This window comes from Eimeria acervulina, genomic scaffold, assembly GCF_000499425.1.
Source record: "Eimeria acervulina Houghton genomic scaffold, Eah_scaff757, whole genome shotgun sequence".
NCBI classification, from domain to species: Eukaryota; Apicomplexa; class Conoidasida; order Eucoccidiorida; family Eimeriidae; genus Eimeria; species Eimeria acervulina.
In genome coordinates, this window is record NW_013547161.1 from 1 (window position 1) to 10000 (window position 10000).

Sequence of the window (10000 nt, forward strand, 5' to 3'; positions counted from 1 at the left end):
CGACGGGAACCCCCGCCTGCGGCTACTGTCTGTCCTGCTGCTGCACCTGTTACTACCCCCGCAGCGGATGTGCTGCCTCTGCTTCCTCCAGCGGCAGCAATCCTGGGGCGCGATTGCAAATCTAGCAAACCTAGCAGCAGCAGCAGCAACAGCAGCAGCAGCAGCAGCAGCAACAGCAGCAGCAGCAGCAGCAACAGTTCCCTGGAGTTGGGGCTACCCCGGGAACTCCAACAACAAACGGACGCCGTTGCCGACACCCTGAAGCAACAGCAGCAACAGCAACAGCAGCAGCAGCAGCAACAGCAACAGCAACAGCAGCAGCAGATCCCGCGGCAGATGCGCCGAAGGCTGTCGCTGGGCTCTCTGCAGCAGTTTGCTGAAGGCGCTGCTGCTGCGGAAGCAGCAGCAGCAGTCGCTGCAGCTGCAGCAGCAGGAGGTGCTTCTCCCTCGAAGAAGGAGAGTAAAGACCGCAGCAGCAGAAAGAGTAGGCCGCAGCAGCAGGAGCAGTTGCAGCAGCACCTGCAGCAGCAGCTCCAGCAGCAGCAGCAACAACAACATCTGCAGCAGCAACTGCTGCAGCAGCTGCAGCAACAGCAGCAGCAGCAGCAACGACAGCCCGCTTCCGTTGGCTGCCTCCAGCTGCTGCAGCAACCCGAACAGCGGCAGCAGCAGAGAGTTGTATGTAAGAGCCTCCCTGCTGTTTCTGCACACAATAACAACAATAGCAGCAGCAGCAGTAGCAGCAGCAGCGAGGGACAGCAACGGGTGGCTGCTGGAGGCCGCTTGGAAGGAGCAGCAGCAACAAATTCTGCTGCTGCTGCTGCTGCAGTTGCTGCAGCAAAGAGCTTCCTGCCCCGTGTACAAGGACGTGGGGGCGAGCAGCAGCAGCAGAAGCAGAAGCAACAGCAGCAGCAACAGGTGGGGTCTTCTTTCCTTGCACTGGCGAACGAGCCGCAGCAGCAACAGCAACAGCAGCAGCAGCAGCAAGAGCAGCAGCAACAGCAGCAGCAGCAGCAACAGCAGCAGCAACAAGAGCAGCAGCTGCAGCTGCAGCACGGCCGTCGACGTAAAGGAGGTCGCGTCTTTGTAGGAAACATCCCTCCCGGTGTTGCGCAGCAAACGCTGCTAGCAGCAGCAGCAGCAGCAGCAGCAACAGTAACAGGCATCATATATAACCCTATGCCGGGGGTGTGGGGTACCGCACTGATTGATTTTGCTTCTGAAGAAGCAGCAGATAGAGCAGCAGCATATTTTCACGGCAGAAGACTCTTCTCTGTACGTCCTCCTCCTGCTGCTGCTGCAGCTGTTGCTGCTGATGGGTTGCTGCTGCTGCTACTAGCTTGCTGCTGTTGTTGCTGGCTTGTTACTGTTGCTGCTGATTTGCTGCTGTTGCTGTTATTTCTGCTGCTGGTTTGCTGCTGTTGCCGTTCTTTTTGCTGCTGCTGTTTGTATTATAGTTTTTTCTTTTGCTGCACACAACTACATGATGAGCATATTAATTAATTAATTAATTAATTAATTAATTTATTTATTTATTTATTTTGTTTTATTTGCTAGGGTGCCCCTCCTCATTCTCTTGTTTCGTGCCGAGAAGCAGCAGACTATCCTTTGACTCGTTTGCCTCTGACCCGGATGGAAGTCTTCTGCATTAACGGCGATGCTGCTGCTCCTGATAGCAGCAGCAGCAGCAGCAGCAATAATAATAATAGCAGCAACAGTAATAACAAAGGAGGAGCAAGCAGCAGTGCTGCTGCAGCCGCTACACTCGCTGCAACAGCAACATCAGCAGCAGCAGCAGCAGCAGGATCAGGAGAGGCTTCTAAGAACAGCAGCAATAATAATAATAATAACAGCAACAGCAACAGCAACAGCAGCAATAGCAGCAGCAAGGATGCATCTGCAGGAATGCTTACGCTGCTCCAAGAGGAGGTGCAGCAGCGTCTGCTGCTGCTGTCAAGACAGAAGAAGCAGCACCATCTGCAGCAGCATCAACGTGTGCTACGCTCTTTATCAAGAAGCGGCTTTAGAGAGGGTTTAATTACTCTTAAAGGAGGCTATTGCATTGTTGATGCCTTAGCAGTAGCAGAACAAACCAAAAAGACTTCATTTGTACTCCTCAAAGACGGACCCCCAGGTAAGAGGGTTTAGGGTTTAGGGTTTAGGGTTTAGGGTTTAGGGTTTAGGGTTTAGGTGGTTTAGGGTTTAGGGTTTTGGAGGTTTAGGGCTTAGTATTAATATGATTTAGTGTTAAGGGTGTAGGGTTAAGGGTTTATTGCTGATATGACTTAGGGTTTAGGGTTTAGGGTTTAGGGTTTAGGAGGTCTAGGGTTTAGGGTTTAGGGTTTAGGAGGTTTAGGAGGTTTAGGGTTTAGTGTTGATATGATTTAGTGTTTAGGGTTTAGGGTTAAGGGTTTACTGTTGATATGATTTAGGGTGTAGGGTTTAGATTTAAGGGTTTACTGCTGATATGATTTAGGGTTTAGGGTTTAGGGTTTAGGGTTTAGGGTTTAGGGTTTGGGGTGTATGTGCAGGTGCGAATTTGTTTTTGTATGGGATCCCGACTGGATGGAGAGAGTTAGAATTAATGAAGTTGGTAGGCCCCTTTGGACATGTAGTAGGGATAAGAGTGCCTTGCGGCTCAGCAGATAAGAATGCTGCTGCTGCTGCTGCTGCTGCTGCTGCAGCAGCAGCAGCTGCTGCTGCTGGTGGTGCAGCAGGGGGTAGCTCCTCTGCTTCTGGGCCTTCTAGCAGCAGCGGGAGCGGTGGGGTTCTAAGTACTACTTCTGCTGCAGGTAGCAGCAGCAGCAGCAGCAACAACTGGCAGCTAATGCATTGCGCAGAGAGCCCTTTGCTGCTGCAGACTTGTGCATGCGGTAGAGGCTACGGTTTTGCTTCGTTTGGAGACAGAGAAGCAGCATTTGCTGCTTATCGCTCTTTATCAGAGAGATGTGTGGGGGGTAAGAAGCTACGAATTCAGCTTAAGAACGGTGATGAGAAGCTGCTGCCTTTGTCTCTTCAAGACCTTGTTGTCAGGCCTCCTCCTGCTGCACCTCCTGCTGCTGCTGCTGCTGCTGCTGCTGCAGCTGCAGCAGCAGCTGCTGCAGCAGAACACGAAAACACTGCAGCACAAACAAACGCAAAATCCAACTGCAGCAGCAATGCAGCAGCAACCTATGCGATGTATGGTGTTAATGCTACAGCAGCAAATGCTGCTGTAGCTGCTGCTTCTGGTAGGCAGGAGGTGCTGCAGGATCAGAACTGGCTTCAAGAGCCCGTTTCTGCTGCTGCTGCTGCTGCAGCAACACTTGCTGCTGCTGCTAGAGACCCGTCACTGGCGCTCATGATGCTGCAGCAGCAGCAACAGCTGCAGCAGCAACACTTGCAGCAGCGCCAGCTGCAGCAGCAGCTGCAACAGCAGCAACAGCTACAACAGCAGCAACAGCTGCAGCTGCAGCTGCCGTCACACAACAGCGCATCTGACTTTGCTGCAGCAGCAGCAGCAGCAGTGCAGTACTACTCACACCCCACAGGCGCGTGGGGTTTGGGTTCCACAGAAGAGCAGCTGCAGCAGCAGCATCAGCAGCAGCACCAGCAGCAGCAGCAGCAACAGCTGCTGCTGCAGCTGCAGCAGCGTCTCGATTCTGTGCTTCCTTCAACAGCAAGCATTAGCAGCTCGCTCCCCCTTACAAGCTCTGATGTGTTGTCTCCCGCACCGTCTCCAGCTATATCTGGTGCTGCTTCTGCTGAGTTAATGCTGCAGCGGGAGCAGCATCTGCTGCAGCAGCAGCTGCAGCAGCAGCTACAGCAGCAACAGGAGCACCAGCAGCCGCAGGAGGAGCTCTTGCTCCGCGCACGCCGCCATTCCGATTTGCTGCTGCATACCTCGCTGCAGCCAGAGCAGCAGCAGCAGCAAGACCTGCTGCAGCAGGATCTGCTGCAGCAGCAGCAGGACTTGCTGCAGCAGCAGCAAGATTTGGTGCAACAAGACCTGCTGCGGGATAGGCAGCAACTAGTGCTGCGCCGTAAGCAGCAAGAGGTGCTGCTGCAGCAGGAGCAGCAGCAATCGCAGCAGCAGCACCTGCTGCATCTTCATGAGCCAGATCTGCTGAGAGACAGCCACCTAGAGGCGCAGCTGCAGCATTTGCTGCAGGGTCAACAGCAGCAGCAGCCGCAGCAGCAGCACGATCTCCTTGAGCTGCAGCTGCGGAGACAGCTGGAGCAACATCAGCAGCAGCAGCAGCATGAACTATGCCGCGACCCGTTAGGCAGACAGGAAGGCATCAGCCGCAGCACGCCACCCCACACAGCAGCAGCAGCAGCGGCAGCAGCAGCAGCAGCAGCAGCAGAAAGCCGTTCTTACATCCACGACTTGGATTTCTTCTCTGGAGAGGAGCCGCAGCTGAAGCAGCAACTGCTTGCTCAGCAGCAGCAACAGCAGCAGCAGCAGCAGCTAGATTCTCTTCACCACGAACTGCTGCAGCAGCAACAGCAGCACGGTTGCTCCACCAGCTTGATCTCTTCTGCTGGAGACCGGGTTGCATTTGCTGCTGCAGCAACTGCGGGATTGGGGTTGTTGAACGGCAGCAGCAGCAACAACAGCAGCAGCAGCAGCTTGCATGCGGATGCTGCTGCTGCTGAAGACTTCTTAAGGCTGCAGCCTGCAGATGGTGTTGCGTCCAAGTGGGGCGACAGAGGCGCAGCAGCAGCTGCAGCTGCAGCAGCAGCAGCAGCAGCAGCAAATGTTGCTGCTGCTGAAGCAGATGCCTCTCGCTCTCTGCAGGTCTTCTCCGCACCCCCCATTGGCAGCAGCGCAGCACCAGCAGCAGCAGCAGCAGGTGTATCTGTGTCTCCACTTGAGGAGACTCTGAAGCTCTCTCCTTCGTCAGCTGCTGCTTTAGAGGAGCAGCTACGCCGGAGGCCGAACCAGCAGCGGCAGCAGCAGCAGCGGCAGCAGCATGAGCAGCAAGAGCAGCAGCAACAGCAATTTGGCTTCGATAATGTCGTTGCTGCTTCAAGCTTCATCCGTACGGAGTCCAGTGCTGCAGCAGCTGCAGCTGCAGCAGCTGCTGCTGCTGCGCCAGGTACAGTAAGGCGCGTGAGGAGGAATTATATAGAGCAGCAGCAGGTGTTGCTGCAGCAGCAGCAACAGCAGCAGCAACTTGACATTGAGGCAGCAGCAAACGACTTCGGTATCTCAGGGCTGTCTCTTGTAGACAGCGCGGAGTCTTGTGTTGATGCCGGGGCTTTGTCTTTACCTGGTGCTGCTGCTGCTCCAGCTGCAACAGCAGCAACAGCAGCCGCAGCAGCAGCAGCTCTGCGCACAGCTCGCGGGTTTGCTGCTGCAGTCCCCACACCTTCTACAACTTGCTCAGTAGGATCAGCAGCAAGCTTCCAGTGCCAGCTTGCGAGCAAGCAGCAGCTGCTGCAGCAGCAGCTGCAGCAGCTGCAGCAGCAGCAGCAGGGTGACCAGTGGCTGCTGCAGCAGCTTATTCGCATGAAGAAAGAGATTGATTTCCTAAGAGCAGAGTTGAGGCTAAAGGAAGCTGGACAGAACAGCAGCAGCAGCAGCAGCAGCGGCATGTGCAATATCAGCAGCGGCAGCAGCAACAGCAACAGCAATAGCTGCAGCAACAACAACAGTAACAGCAACAGCAGCAGCAGCAACGGAAACATCGTGAAAAACGGAGACAGCAATAGCAACGGCAGCAGCCGCAACAACAGCAACAGCAACAGCAACAGCAGCAAGTGCAGCGGGGGTAATAGCAACACCGGCAGCAGCAGCAGCAGCAGCAACAGCAGCAACAGCAGCAACGGCGACGGAAGCGTAGGAGGGTACTGCCGCAGCCGCAGGAGTCCTGCTGCTGCTATCGTGGATGTTGCTGCGGCTGCTGCTGCTGCAGCAAACAACAGCCCGACCAGCGACAAAAGCAGCAGCAAAGCCTCAAGGGCATTGACACTGAGACGCAGCAGCCGCGTTGCTCGCAGCAGCAGCAATAACAGCAACAGCAACAACAGCAGCAGCAACAGCAGCTTGCCTATGCCAAGCAACGGCAGCAACTCGCTAGCTGCTCACCCCACAGACGTCTCCATTGAGGTACGACTTGCTGCTGCTGCTGCTGGTGCTGCTTCCTGCTGCTGGCTGCTTGTTGCTGCTGCTTCCTTTTGTTGACTGCTTGCTGCTACGGCAGTTGCTCTTGTTTGTTGCTGTTGCTTCTTGCGCTTGGTGCTACCTCTGCTGCTGCTTGATGTTGCCCTTCCTGCTGCTGCTTCTCGTCCTGCTGCTGCTGCTGCTGCATGGAAGTGTGTGTTTGTTTGTGTGCGTGTTGGGGTGTATCTGCAGCCTTCTCGCTCTTCTGCTGCATGCGCTCGGCCTTCTTTACGGGGGTGGCTTTGATTAATTTGTTGTTTGTTTGGTTTGTCTCTCTTGTCTTCTCGTAAACCTTGATATATTTGCTGCTGCTGCTGCGGTGAGGATCGCCCTGTGGTCCTCCTGAGGGGCTGTCTGCAGTCAGCTGCGTGGAGACGCATGCCGCAGCAGCAGCAGCAGCAGCTGCAGCACAAGGCCCTCTCTTTTACTACCGGTGCAGCAGAAGCCGAAGCAGCAGCAGCGGCAGCAGCTGCAGCAGCAGGAACTGCTGTTGCTGCCGCAGTAGCTATGATGACCACGCCTCCACGCCTCCAGTGTTGCATGTGCTGCTGCTGCTGCTGCAGCAGCAGCAAGGGGAGAACAGCCTCAGAGGGTAATCATTTCAGGTTGCTGCATGAGCAGCAAACATGCAGGGGCTTGCTGCTGCTGCAGCAGCAGTAGCAGCAGCAAGTTTCAAAATGCAGCCGTTTATTCATTTATCCCTTCGGGGTAGTCAAGACCCATTGCGCAGCAACGGAAGCAACAGCAGCAGCAGCAGCAGCAGCAGTAGTTGCTGCTGCTGCTAGTTTGAGTGTGGTATTGTTAATCTTGTCTTTCTTGTCTTCTTGTTATTAGATTTCTTCTTCTTTCGCATGCATGCATGCATGCATGCACTTGGGGCTGCATGCGCTGACTCATGCAGCAGCCCTCCATTATAAACTTCATATGTGCATGCTGCTCTTCTTCTTTCTTTGCATGCATGCATGCATGCATGCATGCATTTCTTCTCTTATTAATTTGCATGCATGCATTTGTCTGCTCCTTTCTCTGCATGCATGCGTTTCTCTCATTTATCTTTATGCATGCATGTATGCATGCATGTATCTGTTTCTCTTCTTCTTTAACTGCATGCATTTGAGGAGGCCCCAGGTGTTTTAGGGGCTGCGTGCATGCAGTAGTGTTATTAATTTTGAGTGCATTTCTTCTGTTTCTCATTGTGGGGCGCCGGCTGTACGCATAAGATACTTGCATGCATGCGTTGCAGCAGAAGCAGCACCAGCAGCAGCAACTTTTGCTGCTGCTGCTGCTGCTGCTGGCGTATTTTTGTGCCTTGTCTCCTCTTGTCTCTGCTGGAGACAGCCCTGACGCCTTTTTCTTTCTTTCAAGCGACAGGTCGCGGATTGCTGCAGTTGCTGCTGCAGCAGCAGCATCAACTGCAGCAGCAGCAGCAGCAGCAGCAGCAGCAGCAGTAGCGAGGATTCGTAGGGGCGGCGCTTGACTGGTGTGCTTTTAGCCCGCTGTCTCTAAAGGGTTTAGGGTTTAGGGTTTAGGGTTATAAGTGAGTGCCTCTCCCTCTCTTGCGGTGGTTTGCGTTTTGAGGTGTATCTGCAGCTTTCTAGCGGCTGCATGCATGCACATCTTAAAGCATGTATGCATGCACATGCATGCAGATGTGTGCATGCATGCAGATGCATACATGCATGCAGATGCATAAATTAAAGCATGCATGCATGCAGATGCATGCATGCAGACGCATGCATCCATATGCATGCATGCATGTATGCATGCAGATGCATGTATATTGATATGCATGCATGCATGCAGACGCATGCATTCATATGCATGCCTTAACGCATGCATGCATGCATGCAGATTATGCATGCATGCATTAAGCATGAGGAGACAGAAGAAGGAGACAGACAGCTCTGTCGTTTGAGTGTCTCCTTGCTGTTCTTCTTCTTTCGGTTTTGGATATATAAATCCTTGTGAATCTTTTTAATCTATTTGCAGACGATTGATATTAGCTGCTATTACTGCTGCTGCTGCTGCTCAGTTGCTGCTGCTGCTGCTGCTGCTGCTCATTTGCTGTTGTTGCTACTCAGTTGCTGCTGCTCTGCAGTTAGTAGTCTTGCTGCTTAGTTGTTGCTTCTCCTCCTTTGCAGCTATTGCTGCTGTTGCTGCTGCTGTTGCAGCTGCTGCTGCTGGTATCAGTGGAGTAAACCCCTCAAATTTTTCTGAGATAAACAGTTCGGCTGTATGTACAGCTACAGACAGGCAAGGCGTCTTAATGCATGCATGCATGCATGCATGCATGCAAGCGCCTTCCTGCATGCATGCATGTCAGTGTGCATGCAAAGGATATAGTAGACATGGCTGCACCTAAATATAAATATGCATGCATGCACGCATGCATATATATATGCATGCATATATAAGCATGCATGCATGCAATCTGCATGCATGCATGCATGCATGCATAGGTAGAGTTTGGGGCTTTGCCGCTGCATAAATGAAGTAAAAATGGGGGATTTGTTTTAACTGCAAGCGGAGGAAAGCAGACAGAAGAGAAAAGAAAACTAAAAAGAAGGGCTTCAGTGTACATGCATGCATGCATGCATGTATGCATGCATGCATGCATGCATACACCTGAGCTGAGGTGTACATACACCTCAGCTGCAGCAATGGAGAAGGGAATTAATAAGAAAGACGCGCACTGTGCGGTCATCAACCTGCTCCTTGTTCAAGTACTGCTGCTGCAGCTGCTGCATATGCAACAGCTGCTGCCGTTGCTGCAGATGCTGGTGCTGCTGCTGCTGCTGGTATTGCTGTTTCAGTTGCAGCAGCTGCTTTTATTTCTGTTGCTGCTGCTGCTGTTGCTTCTGTTGCTGCAGCGGCTGTTTCTACTGTTGCTTCTGCGGCTGCTTGTACTGTTGCTGCTTCTTTGGCTGCTTCTGTTGCTGCATTTGCTGCATTTGCTGCTGCTGCTGCTGCTGCTGCTGCTGTTGCTGCTGCTGCTGCTGTGTATTTATCCAGTGATTTAATAGAAAGGCACATTCGTCATGATGCCCGTATTGTGTGTTTTTTCTGTTGCTGCTGTTGCTGCTGCTCCTGCTGCTGCTGCAGCTGCTGCAGCTCCACCAGCTGTCTTCTCTGACAGCAACAGCAGCAACTGCTGCAGCAACTCTGTTGTGTTGTCGCTGTTTGTTTGCGGTGCGTTCTGCTGCTGCACCTGCAGCAAGAAACAACAGCAAATGCATGCATGCATATAATAATATATATATATATATGTATATATATATATATATATGTATATATGTATATATATATATATATGCATAAAGAAATACCTGAGATGTAGTTCGAATAGGCTGCTGCATTTGCTGCTGCTGCTGCTGCTGCATTTGCTGCATTGGCTGCATTTGTTGCTGCTGCTGCATGGGCTGCATTTGCTGCTGCTGCTGCTGTTGCTGCTGCTGCTGCTGCTGCTGCTGCTGGCTTGCTGCTCCCTCCCCTAAGGCTTGCTGCACCAGTGCTGTTGCTAATTCAAGAAACTCTGGGTTCGTTTGCAGCCTTTCCATCTTGCTGGAGAACCCCATTTGCTGCTGCTGCTGCTGCTGCTGCTGCTGCTGCTGCTGCTGCTGCTGCTGCTGGGGGTGGGGTTGGGGATGCGGCTGCTGCTGCTGCTGCTGCTGCTGCGGGGGTTGCTGCTGCAGCAGCAAATCAGCAGGATCGGTCTTTGTTAGAAACGACAGCGCGCCGCCTCCACCCGTGCTGCTGCTGCTGCTGCTGCTGCTATCAATGTTCGTATAGCGATGAGTGGTGTTCAGTATATCACCAAATGACCCCTGAGGAGACATCTAGAAAAACACAAAC

General features: G+C 53.0%; 2 protein-coding genes across 2 annotated transcripts in view; one reads left to right on the top strand and one right to left on the bottom strand.

Moving 5' to 3' along the window:
* Positions 1-91: 91 nt before the first annotated feature.
* On the top strand, positions 92-6394 carry EAH_00048240 (RNA recognition motif-containing protein, putative; the record flags this gene model as incomplete). Its single annotated transcript, XM_013391408.1, has 4 exons — positions 92-1275; positions 1558-2134; positions 2532-6094; positions 6341-6394. Coding segments are annotated over 4 exons (5378 nt in total), but the record flags the coding sequence as incomplete, so codon positions are not given.
* Positions 6395-9164: 2770 nt separating this feature from the next.
* EAH_00048250 (hypothetical protein, conserved) overlaps positions 9165-10000 on the bottom strand; it is a gene marked incomplete at both ends in the record, with an annotated part of 2581 nt that continues 1745 nt past the window's right edge. Inside the window, 2 exons of the mRNA XM_013391409.1 lie at positions 9165-9356; positions 9475-9984. Of these exons, the coding sequence (XP_013246863.1) occupies positions 9165-9356; positions 9475-9984 (702 nt within the window). The remainder of the gene's footprint in view (positions 9357-9474; positions 9985-10000) is intronic.